General features: G+C 31.5%; 2 protein-coding genes and 1 pseudogene across 2 annotated transcripts; 2 read left to right on the forward strand and 1 right to left on the reverse strand.

Annotated features, from left to right (window-relative positions):
- The first annotated feature begins 1217 nt into the window (after positions 1–1217).
- On the forward strand, positions 1218–2043 carry LOC148575315 (uncharacterized; annotated as a pseudogene).
- A 1918-nt stretch (positions 2044–3961) lies between these two features.
- LOC148575316 (serine/threonine-protein phosphatase 7 long form homolog) lies at positions 3962–6783 on the reverse strand. Its single transcript, XM_088506172.1, has 5 exons — positions 6661–6783; positions 4873–5062; positions 4464–4791; positions 4162–4243; positions 3962–4084 (listed from the first exon to the last, which is right to left on the reverse strand). The coding sequence occupies exons 1-5, from the start codon at positions 6781–6783 to the stop codon at positions 3962–3964; spliced, it is 846 nt and encodes a 281-aa protein (XP_088362298.1).
- A 6283-nt stretch (positions 6784–13066) lies between these two features.
- Positions 13067–17243, forward strand: LOC107625931 (arginase 1, mitochondrial). The gene is made up of 7 exons (XM_016328675.3): positions 13067–13344; positions 14129–14270; positions 14409–14568; positions 15015–15148; positions 15743–15952; positions 16274–16384; positions 16741–17243. The coding sequence occupies exons 2-7, from the start codon at positions 14130–14132 to the stop codon at positions 16999–17001; spliced, it is 1017 nt and encodes a 338-aa protein (XP_016184161.1). The 5' UTR covers positions 13067–13344; position 14129; the 3' UTR covers positions 17002–17243.
- Positions 17244–17574: the final 331 nt, after the last annotated feature.

The raw sequence follows: 17574 nt of genomic DNA on the forward strand, positions 1-17574 counted from the left end.
TTTTTTTATAAATAAATAATTTAAATATTTTATTTATCAAAATATATATAATTTAGAGCGTATTTACGAATTTTTATTTTATTATATATCTCGTTTACAATATAAATAAATTAATTATAAACATATTTTGTTTACAAATTATTTATTCTGTAAACGAAATATATGAAAATTTTTAAATACGTAAAAGTTGATATACTCTACATATTTTATTTATAGTGTAAACAAAATATACTCATAATTATAAACGAAATATGAGCATATATAATTATAAAAATTTAATTTTTATAAGTATAAAAAATAATTGTTTTAAAAAATAAAACGGTATTAAATTGCATTAACTAACAATGCAATCATAAAAAGTAAACATTCTAATTTTGCTTGTTAAATTGCATTTAAACTTTTTAGTTTTTACCCAATTTTGTTGATAGTAACTCCAAAATTAAAGTAAACAATATAGATGTTCGATTTTTTTTTAACAGCTAAGATAAAAAATAATAGTTACAATAATAAATAGTTATATTTTAGTATAAAATGATAAATATATAATTTTGTATTTATTTTAAAAAATTCTAAATTTAATCTATATATATGGATAACTAACTAATTATACCAAGAGAAGAAGGAGAAAAAGTCCATGTAAAAATAGTTTATTGTTTTTATTTAAAAAAATTAAAAAGAATATTTTTTTTCATTTTTTGACCATTTAAATATACGACAATTCATCTCATTACAAAAATAAAATGTTACTGCAATTCCTAATTAATTAATCTGTTAGACAAGTTCTTTTGTTAGTTTTTTCGTAAATTTTTAACAGAAAAATTTTATGTGTATCATTTATTACTGAAGTGTTAGAGAACAAATAGAGAGGGACAATTTGGTCTTGCGGCTCAAGATTTGATTATGGAGTAAGGGGTGGTGTTTTAGTTGAAAATAGGTGTATACAAAGTCAAATACGTAGAGGGTGTGTTACATGTAGCATGTGGGGGGCGTGCTAAGTCAGTATGCAGGGGGCGTGCTAACACGTGGTGAAGCCTGGTTCGTCTTGCGTGCTGACACATGACGAGCTCTGATTGACTGATGAAGCAACACGTGGAGGTGTGCTGAATACTCCTCTCTATATAAGAAAAAATTCGGTACCATTTTCATTGCGAAGAAGAGTGTGCTTTGAGTGTTTTTTGAGTGTGTTGGTAGTGTTCTTTGAGTGTGTTGGTAGTGTAATGGAGGGTACTGCGAACTTGGTAGTGTATCGCAACGGTGAGATAATATGGAATACTCATGAAGGAGTAAGGTTTGTGTGTCAGAATCCGTTTTCATTTGTGGTTCAATGCACCATGACGTTAATGGAGTTTCAGAACGGTCTCTGTCAAAGCATGAAGAATGGTGTGTTAAGGAGAGTGAGTAGAATTCTGTACCAAAATTCGGTTGTAGTTTTTGGTGGTTTAACACAGTTTGATATCATGCCGATTATTGATGATGCGAGTATGCAGAATATGTTCCAAATTCATCGGCAGACTCAATGCGACAGCCACAGATTGAGCTGTATGTCGAGTTTGAAAATGTAGAGGCAGATGAGATTCAAAATGATTTAGATATAGAGGATGATAGAGCTGCAGTGTACGAAGGAATGAATAGTGACAGTGAAGATGACTTCGAAGCCACTTATGAAGCCGGAGACGAAGACGGGGATGGTGATGTGGGAGTAGAGGCAGTAGCGAAGAATGTAGTGCTTCATCCCTCGGGTAGTCAACCGATGAACGTTCCACCTTTTATGCGTAACTTGGATCTTGACGCGATGTATGCACCAGAATTTTTGGAATATGCAAACATAGGTACTTGATGACTGAATAATACGTTTTTGTTAATTTATATTATGGACTGATTAATGAATGATGATTTCTGCTTTCTGTAGGCATTGTTGATCCTGAGAACGGAGAGTTCAAGATTGGAATGAAATACAGTTCTAGAAAGTCGGTCGTCGCAGCAATTAGAAGTTACATTATCTCTAGAGAAGTTGACTACAATGTGTATGAGTTTGAGCCATAGACATTCTATGCAAAATACAAGACGTATGGGCGTGGGTACGACTGGCTTATCCGTGCCAACTTGATACGGAAAAAAGGTTGTTGGGAGATATACAGATACAATGGTAGGCACACGTGCACAATGGGAACAATTTCACAGGATCATTCCAAGTTGGACTCGGATACAGTTGTTGAGGCTATAAGGCCATTGGTCGAGACTGACCCGTCCATCAAGGTAAAATCTTTAATAGCGAAAGTCCAATCAAGGTTCAACTATACCATCAGTTACCGAAAGGCTTGGTTGGCAAAGCAGAAGTCCATAGCCAAAGTTTTCGGTGGTTGGGAGGATTCTTACCATGCTTTGCCATGGTGGATCTCGATCATGGTTCAGAAGATGCCTGGTTCAATTGTCCAAATAGAAACACGACCACTGTACAACGGGAATGAGGAGGCGCACGGTGTAAAAATACTTCATCGCGTATTTTGGAGTTTCAATCAATGCATTAGGGTGTTTAGGCATTGCAAGCCTCTAGTTCAGGTTGACGGGACATACCTATATGAAAAATACAAAGGTATACTTTTGGTTGCTGTTGCACAAGATGGGAACCAGAACATTGTGCCGATCGCTTTTGCCTTGGTGGAAGGAGAGCCAGCTGATGTGTGGCACTTCTTTCTCAGGAATCTGCGAACGCATGTTTTTAGAAGAGACAGTGTGGGTATGATCTCAGGCCGACATGAGTCAATCTGAGCAGCAGTAAATCGTTCTAGAGGTGAATGGCAACCTCCAAGAGCATGGTGGATATTTTTGTACAAGGCACATCGGCAGCAACTTCGTAAGGGCATTCAAAGTCCATCACTTGTAAAAACTTATTGTCAACATAGGGTATTCAAGAACGGTGGAGGAGTACAACATCAACTATAAGAGTTTAGAAGAGCGAGGAGAGGCATATGCCAGGTGGTGCGATGCCATTGGACTCCAATATTGGGTATTGGCATTCGATGAGGGACATTGATGGGGCCGTATGATGACGAACCTTGTCGAGTGCATTAACTCAGTGTTAAAGGGTGCCCAAAATCTACCTGTGTTGGCACTCGTCCGAGCAACGTATTATCGGTTAAATGAAATTTTTACGCGAAAGAGTGCTGAAGCTCACGAACACAAGCGTGTTGGATTTACTTACTCCGTATTTGCACAACAACGGATAGAAGTAAATATGCAACAGGCTGGGAATATAGTTGTGCACCGGTTTGATAGACAAAATGATGTGTTTGAGGTGAGCAAAATGACTAGCGGAAAGGGTCTTAGTTATTGATCTTGCGCGACGGACCTGTGACTATGGGCACTTTCAGGTGGAACGACTACCATGTCGCCATGTTATTGCTTGTTGTGCTAACCAGCCTCTCGATTGGCAGTTGTATGTGCATGATGTGTACAAGATTATAGAGGTTCGTAAGGATTTGAGTCCACACCATTAGGCGATCCCGAGACATGACCTGCTTATAAGGGACCCACATTGGTCGCTAATCCTACCTTGATGGCTACCATGACTGTGGTCCAGTGGTTGTGGTATATGATAAGGAAATGGCTCAAATACTGCATGCTGAGGTGGACCCTAAGGTGCATCCTGAGGTGCAGGTGGTTGTGGTGCTGGTGGCTGATATGGATGCTGAGGAACGTGCTTCGACAATCTCGATATATGTCCGTACGAGCCTACGTACTAATCCCAGTACTCCACCGTCGGTATAAAGTCACAGGTCAGAAGGGGGTGCAGATCCCGCAGCCGAGTGTTTCGCTTGTTGCCTCATTTTGCTATCCATACTCCATGTAAAACTGTTCAGTCATGAAGTTGCACTCCGTGAAGAGTGATGCAATGCTGGTCCAGTAGAATGTCTCTTGCTACTCCTGGAGGAGGTTGTGCATGCCCAAACTGACGTATCACTCAGTCCACAGGGTGCCGTTCGACACACTCGAACGACAACAACAGAGCAACGATGTCACACACCTCAAGATATCCATGTAACTCGTCGGGTATGATCAATCCATCGTATGGCCGCCACTCAAACTGCCACATATTATTGGTATATTAGAACCTAATATTAATGTTTGGAAATAGGAATCACACGAACCCTAAATATTTACCTCTTCCATGTAGTCTATATCTTGCCTAAATTTTGCTGCGGTCTTCGATAACCACGTTGTGGTCCGTTCCGAATGACTCCACCTGAAACATGATTCATTGAAAAAATTTTAAAAAGTCACCGTAAATCAAACATGCATCGTGAATATAACGCAGGACTAAAATAGGTTTTTGTTACCTCATGACAACTGGTATCTCAGCCAGTGGAAGGGTCTATCTCGGTACGGACACAATACAGGGCATTCGCTCCCATGCCCAAACAAACAACAGATTAAGAGGGCCATCCATCTCCTTTGTATCATACCTTGATGCACGACATAGTGCTCTGTAAAGATATGCGAGACATGCTGACCCCCAACTATAAGTATGGATCCGCTCGAAATTGTGAAGCAATGGTAGATACTTTGCGTGGGCATATGCGGTTGACTTATCTGTGAATAGAGTCGAACCCAACAAACAGAAAATCTGCCATCTGACATATCTCTTAATGGACTCTTTAGTGTCTAACGGTTCTGCGTCTCTGATACATCGAACCCAACCCAGCTTTATATAGGACTTCGAAGAACTACTGACTTCTAGTTCACGACCAAATATCGCGATGCTCTGGCTCTGTAGGAAGTCGCTACTACTATCTGTTCATTCGCTCACATGCTCTCCATCAATGGGTAGGCTAAATATATGAGCGACTTCTTCCAGTATTACAATAATCTCACCCATCGGCAATACAAAGGTGTGAGTTTCTGGCCTCCACCTTTCCACCAGAGCAGCTAATAAGGGGTAAAATCCTCTTATCACCCCAATCCTAGAAACATGGTAGAAACCCGTCGAGCGTAAGTGGTTTTCGACCATCGAGTTCAACGTCAGTGGCGGATCCAATTTACGGACCATCAAATTCTTGTTAGGCTGGTTCCACAAAAATATATTTATTAGTTTAAAGAAATAATAATTCTTACAAATAATAAATCGACATCAATATAAATATTATTATAAATATTCACATTTTTATTATAATATTTATTTATTAAAATATCTAACAAATATTACCATATTTATTTTTTAAAAAATATTTATTCATTTATTAATATTCAAATTATTTATTAAACTCACAGAAAAATAATTTCATTCTAAGAAAAATAATAAAAAATTTATATATTAACATTTATTTCTCTAAATATTATAAATATATAGTTATACTTCCACTTCTTTTTTTAAATAAATAAATATAAATGATTGATTTTTTTTCCGAAATCAAAATATTTATTTTTTCAATATTTAATAACGATATATTTTATAAATATTTACATATTTATTATAATATTTATTTATGAAAATTTTGAAAATACATGTTCGACACGCATATTTATTTTTAAAAAGTCAAAATATTTATTTATTTATTAGTATATTCATAACAAAAATTATACAATATATATTTCATTATAGTATTTTTATAACAGAAAATTAATTTAATTATAACAAAAAAATTATATATCTACGTTTATATAAAATAAAATATAATTATACTTTACAAATAAAAATTTTATTCTAAAATATTCATAAAATACAAAAATAATAATCCTACTATATTTTTATATGATACTAACAATATTTAAAAAAAATTTAAATAAATAAAAAATATAATTTATCAACTTACATAAATTGGATGATCCAAATAATTTATAATATATTTTTCGGATGTCGTATAATTACGTACCATTTTTTTTAAATAAATGCAAACTAATATTTTTTCTCTATTTTTTTTAGCACCACTAAACCAAACACTATCCTTCTTTCTTTCTTTTCTCGCAACCCTTCATACACTAACAGCAACCGTTCTTCTCTCTAGCACACACTAACAGCAACAACCCTTCTTCTCTCTCAAATACTCTAATGCATGTGATAGGGTGAGGGTCTTTTTTTATAGAGCCCAAGAGTAACGTTCGCTGCTTATCGGGGTGGAAGAACTGTTGCCTGCATGCAGACGGCCTCCAACATGTCCACCCTGTGTTACTGCAGCACATTGAGAAGGCGCGGAACTCTGTAAAGCCTAGCTGATTCGCAGGCACCGTGTGTTGTCAGGGAGCTGCATGCGCGTCGCGTCACCACGCCCACGACGTGTTGCTGAGGAACTAGCACGCCTTTGACGGACAGCGGTACCACGCCCCCTGCATGTTGACCGTGACATCTACAAACCAGCAAAGCACCTCCCTCCTCAATATTCAGCCAAAACACTAATACACCCTCCATATGAAAAATAATTTCTGCCTTATTGCATTATCAAAACATCTGGATAATATTGTGTTGAACACACTGTATAATTTCTTGAAGATTTTAGTTCCTAAGGTATAGGTTGAAAATTTTTTTGTTCCCAACTTTTTTTTTACATATAAAATCGTATTTTTTACTTAATATTAAATTTTATTACCAAATTACCCTAACTAAAAAAATTATAAAATAAAAAAACAAGAGTGAAAAAAACGGACGAGAGGGAGAAAGGGAATTACGTGGGGGGGGGGGAGGGACTCGCCGAGGGGAAGGGGAGGGGGGAGGGAAGAAGAAGACGGCGGAAGGGAAGGTGGCGACGACAACGACGCCAGCAGATCGACGAGGAGGACATCCGCGCGCATCGTCGTTCTGCTCCTCATCGCTAGCCGCTCGCCGTTGCTTCTCGTCGCTCATCGCTGGTCCATTCTTCTAATGGAAGTGGCAAAAGTGGAAGCTTTCTAATGGAATTCGCTTTATACCCGAAGCTTGGTCTTAGAAACACACTTCCAAATCCTATAGCATCTCAACCATTTTTCAAAACACTAAGCTGGCAGCGCTATTCAGGGACATCATGTGACCTTTTCTTTCAAGGTTCAGTGGGTGGGACAAGCATCCCCAATCTCAGACACCCTCCTCCTTCGAGAGAAAGTTATGCCGACACAGCAAACTCAAACCTCTCTCTCTCTCTCTCTCTCTCTCTCTCTCTCTCTCTCTCTCTCTCTCTCTCAAAACATCGGGTTCTAGTAACATGTCACCAAGTCTCGGGTTGAATAACATGTTGAATTTCAGTGGTGCACATGTGACACAACTTGCTACATCATCCCATAGTGAATCCATTCATCAAGTTCCGAATTCCGCATGGTGTTCGAATAAGATTGTCCTCAATCTAGGTCTCAGTCAATTCTCACAGCTTCCCAATAGCCAAGTTTCCGACGAGTTTGATGCACTACAACCAGGTAGGAGGCATCATGTGAATCTAGAGTAGTTCTGATTCTAATTTTATTTTTCTGCTTCTAATTCTATTGTTGTTGATTCTTCTACTTCTGTTCTATTTTTGTTGTTGTTTTTCGGAGTTGAAAGAGATGGTGATGGTTTCTTTTTTTTCTTCTTCTCTTTTACTGTTGCTAGTTGAAATGAATTGTGTTTTGATTCTTTGATATTTGTTAGTTGAATTTTTATTGCTGCGGTTGAAATTCTAGTTGAAGAAGAAGAAAAAGAAGAAGATATGCTGGTGCGATAGAAAAAAAAAAAAAAGAAGAATAGAAATTGAGTATTTTAGTAAAGAAAGGAGAAGGGTATTTTGGTTCGAAGGATAATTTTAAAAATATATCACATTCATAATATATATATATATATATATATATATATATATATATATATATATATATATATATATATATATAACAAGCTCTTAAAATTTTTATAAATAAAAAAATAATAAATTTTTATTCGTATAATATATAAAATAATTACTATATTATTATTATTATTATTATTATTATTATATTATAGATTAAAATTTAGTAATTTAAATTTTGTTTTTATTTTTAATATAAGTATTAGAAATAAATAAATTTTTTATAACAAGATGTAATGTAACAAAATATATATAATATTAATTAGTTTTTAAAAAATTTTGAAAAGATGATTTTTTCTAATAAAGTGTTATTAAAAAATTAATATTATAAAAACTAATTTCAACCAATATGATATAATAGGTTATTAAATATATTTAATAAAAAACACATTGAATATAAATTTTTATTGAGTTTAAATTTTAAATAATTTTTAATTGAATTTCGAATATTTTTATTTTAAAGAGTTAGAATATTTTAACATTATTTTTTTGTATCTTTTTAATTGAGTCTTTGATTTTTTAAATTATAAACTTTATTTATAATTAAGAGTAATGTTTTAACACCACCAATTAGTCACACATATAAAAATACAAGAACAATTCTATTGTCATAATTATAATCTAACTTTATAAGCAATACAATACAATGAAACTATATATAAGTAATATAACTAAATTTTATCTATATCTATAGTCACATTTCATAAATAATATAATTAAATTATATTTATGTTTATAATTAAAATATGAATAAAAATACAAAAAATTATCAAGATAGTTAATTTTTTTCGTTCATAATTTTTTTATTATTTTTTTTGTGAAAAGTTTAATTATTTTAATAATTAATTATTTTTAAAAAAAGATAATTGAATAACACAAAAAAGTCTTATTGAGAGTAATTTATTTATATATAATTAAAAAATAATTGAATAATTATATACGGTAAAAAATTAATATTATTAAAAATTAAAAATAAAATTTATTTTAAAATTAAAAATAAAGTTTATTTAAAAATAAAATTAAAAATCATATTTTTTTTTCAAAATTTATCTACAAGTAATTCTATAAATATTTTATGATGAATAAAAATATTAAACTCGTACTAAAATTTATTCTAATAAAATTTATTTTTATTTTACTAAACGTTAAATAAACTATTGAAAAGAATTTTGTTTCCTCCATTAGAAAAGAATGATAAACTTCCATACTTCTATTATGTTATGGCAATAATTTGGTCTGTTATTTTTTAATGTACATAATAATAATAATAATAATAATAATAATAATAATAATAATAATAATAATAATAATAATAATAATAATAATAATAATAATAATAATAATAATAATAATAATAATAATACAGTAAAAAAGAAAGCACGTCACCAAATAATTTATCATCCGAATTATATATGAATCAAATTGATAATATGAGAGCTAACACTACAAAAATCGATAACATTTATTAAGATCATAGAAAAAAACGTTTATATTTGTGTGATATATAAAACAATTATCATATTATTATTATTATTACATTACATTATATATATATATATATATATATATATATATATATATATATATATGAGCAAAAAAAAGTCTAACTGTTTTAAAGTAAAATTTTCTTTTAATATTTGATTAAATATTCTTGTATTTAGTACCTTTTTTTGCACTTCCTCTTAGTTAAAAATATAATCATTATAATTTTTTAGTTATTATTGCTAGGGGTGTTTATAGATGGGATATGGCTGAAATTTCAATCCAATCTGCACTAAACTCATTTGATCAAATTTGATATTCACACTTTTTATGTTTGGATCAGATATCAAATATATCCATAAAATAAAAAATATTAAAAATTTTTATTTTTATAAAAAAAGTCAATAATTTTTTTGTTTACTTTTGTAAACATATTTACTTCTATCTGATTAGAGTGTGGATCCGATTCGATCCAATCCGATCATCTTACAGATCAGATTATATCCTCAAATTACAGATCAGATACGAATAAATACTGTGGATTTATATGGATATGATCTAATTTATGAACACCCCTAACTACTACTATAGGTTCATTGTTGCAAAAGAATGCTTCTTTTATTATAAACTATTATTAGATCTTAATTACCATTAAAACAACTTAATTGTCAACAAAGAGATAATACTTATTGGTCTCTGAAATTATGTTCGTATTTAAATCCATAGTTGTAAAAACCGAAAAACTGGATCGGTTTACTCCTTAGACCGTTTAAGGAATAAAACCGGTATGAACCGGTAAAAACTCGTGCAAACTGGTCTGCTTGAAAAAATTTTTAAAATATCTCCGCAAGGTTTCGAACCAAGAACCTTGGAGCAAAAACAACCTCTACTTGCCACTTAGCCATTGCCTATTGCACTTCTAAGTATTACATTTGACAAATACTAATTATATAGTATACATAAATATCTAATTTAATTTAATTTTTATTTTTTCTATTTTTAAAATTAATTATATTTTAATTATATACCATTATTAATATAAATAAAAATTTCACTAAAGATTTATTAATTTACTTGATCTATTTTATTGCTAGTATTGTGATTAAGGTTATTTGTTTTGATGTTAGTGTTAAAATCTACTGATATTATAGTTAGATGATAGGCTTTGTGAATTAATTATTTTTTATTGTGTCAAAATAAGATACTATTGTAGTATTAAAATTTTATGATTTTTTATATTAGTTATTTTTAGAAGTTGAGACTTGATTCTTCATAAAATGTTAGTGAAGATATGTATTTCAAATTTTAATTTTATGTTTTTAACTATTTTATATTTTATATTTACATGAGACCGGTTTTATCGGTTCAACCAGTAATTTATCGGTTGAACTAATAAATCAGTGAACCAGTAGCTTGACCGGTTCAATCACTGGTTCGGTTCTAACAACTATGTTTCAATCTAATTTCAAAAATTTCGATTTACTCAATTTAGTCTCCCAACTTAATAGTTATGACTCACATTGGTTCCTAATCTTATTTTTGTCACTGTCTCACAAAATCGTTAACGACATGCTGAGATAGACTAACGACTGTTACATTATACATTCTAGCGACTATTTGACAATTGAATTTTTTTACCTTATTTTTTTTCAACTAAACACTTAAAACCCTAATATGAGTCACGGATACCTAAGTTAAAAAATCAAACTAAGTAAATTAAAACTTTAAAAATCAGATTAAAGCTCGAATATAACTTCAAAACAGAACTTTAACTTATGTAGTGATTAATTTAAATGAGAATCAAATAAATCAAAATTTAACATAATTTTTATCAATTTTTTCAAATTTAAAATTTCTATACCAAAATTAACTAGGATTTTTCTTTAAATTAAAAATTTAATGAAATAGTGACTTTAATTATCTTAACCAATATCCTAATTAATTACTTTTATGTCTTAAAAAAACTATATATGAGAAGAAAATAATTAATTTGTCTACCTTAATAAATAGTTATTTTACTAAAATGAAAGAAACTATTTTTTTAGAATTTTTTAAGAACTAATTAATATTATATATATTTTGTTACATTATATTTAGTTATAAAAATTTTATTTATTTCTAATGCTTATATTAAAAATAAAAAAATTAAAATTAGTGAATCTTAATATATAATATAATAATAATATAATAATTATTTTATATATTGTACAAATATAAATTAATTATTTTTTTATTTATAAAAATTTTAAGAGTTTGTTATATATATATATATGAATGTGATATATTTTTTTTATGTAAATACTTTTTTAAAAAAATTTAATAGTTAATTTATTACTTTTTTTATTTTAGTCCAAATTAAATATTTTTTATTGTTTATGGAAAGAAAATTTTTTGAGGAATTTAGTAATATGTAATGAAGAACACCGAATAAATTATACAAAAACTAATTAAAACACAACAAAAAAATATCTTTAAAAAAAGACGTTTTATGCGTTTTTATCTGAATGATCTCTTTCGTGAAATATGCTCTATGGATGATTCCCATTAGTTTTGAGAAGCAAACTACAGTATCACAAAAAGCTAGACCAAAGTTTGGATATGCAATATTCCAACTTCAATTTGATTGATTAATTTTGTGACTTAAATGTCGTTGAATAGATCATATCCAAAAAATTGGTCCATTATTAAAAATTAAAACAAACTAACCATAAGAATTATTTATATGCAATAAAAACAGAGACAATATAATGTAGGAGCACAAATTCAATCAAATAGAACACAAGTTTAATCATATAGAAATAGAATTTATCGTCGCTAGTGTTTCTGTTCACCGCGACATCGCCGTCAAGTGATCATTGTCACGTGTTTAGTCACTCTGTCTTTGTGGCGATACTCTGGCTCCAAGTATGCTTTGCTTAGAATTTTCTGTAATTATGAGTGAGAAGAAAAGTGAGAAGTGAAAATGTTTCATGCATAGAAAAGAGGTTAACATTCACAAGTTGAAACACATTGTTTCATCTTTGCTCTAATATGCGTACATTTTGATGAGTGTACAAGAGATAATGTGCCCAATCAAATAGTATATTGAGTACTGACATATTCAGAATAAACAATATACATACAATTTTTTCATTAAGAATTCACGGAGAGATTAACTAAGGAGACAAATTGTCTAACAAATCAATTGGTTAGAAACCGTTGTAACGACAACTTTTGTGAGAGGACGAATTGTCATATATAACGGTACCGTTAAATAGCATTTTTGTCAATTTCTACTAATTTTTATTTATAATTATATTTAATAAAAGTATCTTTATGAATGTATCTAATAAAAATATATTTTTTATGATTATATTTAATAGAAGTGTCTTTATAGATATATTTTTTAGATGTGTCTTTTTATATATGTGTTTAAAATATAATAATTAATTATTATTGATAATAAATTGGCAGATAATACATTGGTACCCTATACTTTTCCTATATATAAATAATCAGAAATTTAAAGTGAAATTTTACTCAAATTAAAACTATAACAAATTTACTCATAAATAAATAAAATTAATTTTGTATTCATAAAAATAAAAAATCGTCATTTTTACCTCATAAAAACTTAGAATATCAACAAAATTACAAATAAATAAATTTAATATTTGAGTAATTTTATCACATAAAAATTATACAAAACTAATTCCGTTTACTCATAATTAAATATATCACTGTTTTAAAGTTTCAAGGTTAGAAATAATAGTTTTTTTTTTTAAATAACTTCATATATTAAGTTAACTATTTTTTCAATTTTCCAAAAAGATAATATCAAATCATGTGCGTTTTATAGTAGGCGACAAGGCATTTCTCTTTTCCATTTTTGTTCTGCAACTTTGGCGATCCACACCATTGAAATTTTGGGAAAAGGGGAATACTTTTTGTATATTAAACATTATCAAGTGACGTATCTTTTCAGCGCCGCAGCATTCAGAAAACGAAGCAGAAGCAAATTATATTATTAAAGCGGCACCACACTTCGCTTTCTCTTTCTCATCATCTTCATTGGGTTTTCTCGTTGTTCTTTCAAGCTTCCAAGGTACGCTTTTGTTGCAACACTACCTTCAGCTGTTTTCCCTGTTTGGATCATGTGGAAAGAAAGGAAAGGAGGGAATTTTTTTTTTTTCATTTGGGTTTGTAAAGCTTGAAACTTTAACAATCCTTGATTCTGGGTGTTCCCACAATTTTTGATGTTTTGGTTTGCTAGCTCCTTTTTGTTAGGAATTATAATGAAGCAAAAAATACTTGAGTATTCCTCATAGTAGTTGAACTTTTGGCAGTTTGATTGCTACAAGCAACGGAAGTTGTTCTGACATGCTATGATCAATTGTTGTTTTTGATAGCTTTTTTGCATTTTCTGATTTATTTATTTATTTATTTTTAAAGAATTAATAATCTGTTTTCCCCCTTCTTAGATGGCATGTTTTGATATAGCATTTTAAGTTGTTATTATGAATGCTTTTGTGGTTGTCCGTTGTCTTGAGCTCATTGCCATTGCTACTAACTTGATAAATGGGGGTTGTTGTAGCTGCAACTGTTGTTGCAATATGGCTGCAGTGACTGTTCTATAACTAGTACTGTGGCCACAATTGCAATTGCTGACAATGATTTAAAACGAGGTTAAGTTGCTTTGCTTGGCATACGCCAGGGTTCAAACAAATGCTTGTGTTGGCTTTGCCTTTTGTAATGTCGTCGAGGATAAGCTCAAGTGATTAGATCACAATTTACTTCAAACATAGATCATTCGTCTTGATGTAAATGAGTTGGATAGAATTCTCTGGCCTGTAATTATAAATATCGATTGTTTTGGGATTTCAATGCAGCATGTCAGGTATAGCACGTAAAGGCATCCATTACTTGCAGAGACTAAATGCTTCAAATGTATCTACTGCCATGCTAGAGAAAGGTCAAAACCGTGTGATAGAAGCTTCCCTCACACTTATTCGCGAAAGAGCAAAGCTTAAGGCATGCCATCTTTGCTTTTATCTGTAATTTTCAGTGTTGTCTTTTTGTTACTTGGTGCTGTGTTTTATATGGGTCATTTTCATTATAAGCTTTACAAGAAGGTAATTTAAACAGAAAGTTGCTTTGTTTCTTCTCCAGGGAGAACTCGTGCGTGCTCTAGGAGGGGCTATAGCGTGTCCATCTCTTCTTGGTGTTCCTTTGGGACATAATTCGTCATTCCTTCAAGGGCCTGCCTTTGCACCTCCTCGCATTAGGGAGGCCATTTGGTGTGGTAGCACAAACTCTTCAACCGAAGAAGGTAAGTGTTGGTTTTTCCACAGATGATAGAAGTCTTCTAGAAGGGTTTTCTTTCACCAGCCTAAATTTTGCATCGTAAATGCATCTTCAAATTGTAAATCATTTTTTGCATGAAATCTTGGTAGTAGAAATACTCAAGAATTCAAATCTCTCCTCTAACTTTGTAATTGTTGATATTATTTCTTAGGTTGTTAAATTGGACATTTTATGTTAGGATTTAGAATTTCCAATCAACATAGGCATGAGTTCCCTCTTCTTCTGGTTCTTTGTGCCATGAATGTAACCTTCATTTCTACAATTCATTACATGTGAAGCTAAAATGGTCATTGGAAGCAATTTATTTAATGGGATATGACTCACTTTCATTCTGCTCAGTGCCTTCACACTTCTTGCTGAAACTTTGTTTGATAATGATGAGCTTGAGGTGGCTTGGTTCTGGCTTTGCAGGAAAGGTATTAGATGATCCACGAGTGCTTACTGACGTTGGTGATGTCCCTGTCCAAGAAATTCGAGATTGTGGAGTAGATGATGACAGATTGATGAATGTCATCAGTGAATCTGTGAAGCTAGTGATGGAGGAGGTAACGTACTGATCTGTGAAGTTCTGCTCTGAACACGATCACAGTATTATATTTTTTTTTCTTATTTAATAAACTTAAACTTAGTATAACATCCAATTGAGCCTATTCTTTTCTTTTTTGTTTAATCCAATGAGAGATTTTCTCCACTTGTTTTATATCAGGATTTTGCATTGAAATTTGTTGATTAACCAAATTGTAAAATGTGAGTGCAATTCAGGCTAATTGACGCTTGCTATTTTTTTCTTCCTGCAATTGCTTCACTCGGGCTATTCATGTATGAATCCAGAAGTAACTGCCATGCTGTTAGCTTATAAGTCTTAAACTATGGTATTCATATTGGAATCATTGTCATCAAGGGGGGAAAATGAATCATCTAAAATGGGTGAACACAAGTAGGGAAGGATCCATTTACATGATGATTTGTGAGATCAACTCCTTGGTAGCCCCTGATTTTCATATGTTCAATTTATTCTAACTTCACTTAGATTGGAACAATAAATAATTATGCTTTGTAGAATCAGATCTACTATCACAAGTTATCATGCTGTATGAACTAGATGAAGCTTGATTCTCATGTTTTCTATATTCTTCCAGGCTCCATTACGACCCTTAGTTTTAGGTGGCGATCACTCAATATCATATCCAGTTGTTCGAGCCGTCTCTGAAAAACTTGGAGGACCAGTTGATATTCTTCATCTTGATGCACATCCTGATATCTATCATTGTTTTGAAGGAAACAAGTATTCGCATGCTTCGTCTTTTGCTCGAATCATGGAGGGTGGTTATGCCAGGCGACTATTGCAGGCAATTATTTATTTTTATATTTTAACTATATTTTTTATAGCATTTATATCCAAACATTATAAGTTGATTGTGCATTTTCAAAATATAATCCATTGTTATTGTCTATGGTCATATTGTATTATTGTCATCTCATTTAAGCACTTATATTGACCGTCTTCATCAGAATAATTTTGTTAATTTGTTTTTGTCGCTAACTTGATTTCTTCATGATATTATAATGACTGATTTTTCTTTACTGATGGTGATGAATTTTCAATCTTCCTCCATGGTTTTCATCATGTATCATGTATTCTTAGCAATACATTCCTCAATTTATTTCAGGTTGGTATAAGATCAATAACAACAGAAGGGCGCGAACAAGGCAACAAATTCGGGGTTGAGCAATATGAAATGCGAACATTTTCAAGAGATCGTGAATATTTAGAAAACCTGGTCTCTCTCTCTCTCTCTCTCTCTCTCTCTCTCTCTCTCTCTCTCTCTCTCTCCCCACCTTTATTTCTCTTATTTCTTTTCCCTTTAAGACTTTACACACATACACGCACAACTATACACCATATTTCATGCAGTGTTTCTAGATCTTATTGTAATTTTGATGCAATTGCAAAGACATATACCTTGGTACCTTACAATGATTACTACTGTTGATTGAATGAACTTCTTGAGATTTCTGTTTCAAATGGATGTTTCCGAATTCCAAGCTGCAAAATGATATTATTCATCAAAAACTTTACAAGATATTTTGCAATTTGGTGTTCCTTGGTTTTAAAACAGAGGTTTTCATTTTGCAGAAACTTGGTGAAGGTGTGAAAGGTGTATATGTCTCAATAGATGTGGATTGTCTTGATCCTGCTTTTGCTCCTGGAGTGTCTCACATCGAACCGGGAGGTCTCTCTTTCCGCGATGTTCTCAACATCCTACACAACCTTCAAGGCGACATTGTTGCCGCAGACGTGGTTGAATTCAATCCGCAACGTGATACAGTTGACGGTATGACTGCCATGGTAGCCGCAAAGTTGGTGAGAGAACTGACTGCCAAGATTGCAAAATGATTAAATCTGCAATGCAATCCTCATTCCTTTAAATAGCTTCTAAGAGTGACATTGAATTTTCGGTTAGTTTCATTGAAATCATTCATAAAAGGGTTTACATGTCCTTGTGCTTTAACTATGAAAAAATGTGTGCAACACACAATACATGTAGTTAGTTCTGTGCAGAACATGTATGTAATAAATAGATTGCTACTTCTTTATTGTTAGCATATTTCAAACATATTTATATTTCTGAGTTTAAATGTTTGAAAAACTATAGAATATCAATGTTGTGAGACCTTATGTTTCTGTAGTCAATCTTAAATGAAGAAGCTTCTTAAGTTAAAGTGGAGAAGTTAATTCCTTAAACATTTTCAAATGTGCAAATTAACTATGTTAAACAATGTTTCCGTCAATTAACAAGAATTAGTTCAAAGTGCTAAAATAGGCATATTGGTATGTTGCATTTTTCTTCTTACATTTTTGCCTCTACAATGAAAGAAACTAGTAAACAATGCTGAAGTCTCATGGCACATTGCTATATTTTCTTGCCTAACTAACTCACATGTTATTCAACCAATAACTTAAAAGAAA

The sequence above is a fragment of the Arachis ipaensis genome, chromosome B2 (genome assembly GCF_059453495.1).
Source record: "Arachis ipaensis isolate K30076 ecotype BB chromosome B2, ASM5945349v1, whole genome shotgun sequence".
Classification (NCBI taxonomy): Eukaryota; Viridiplantae; Streptophyta; class Magnoliopsida; order Fabales; family Fabaceae; genus Arachis; species Arachis ipaensis.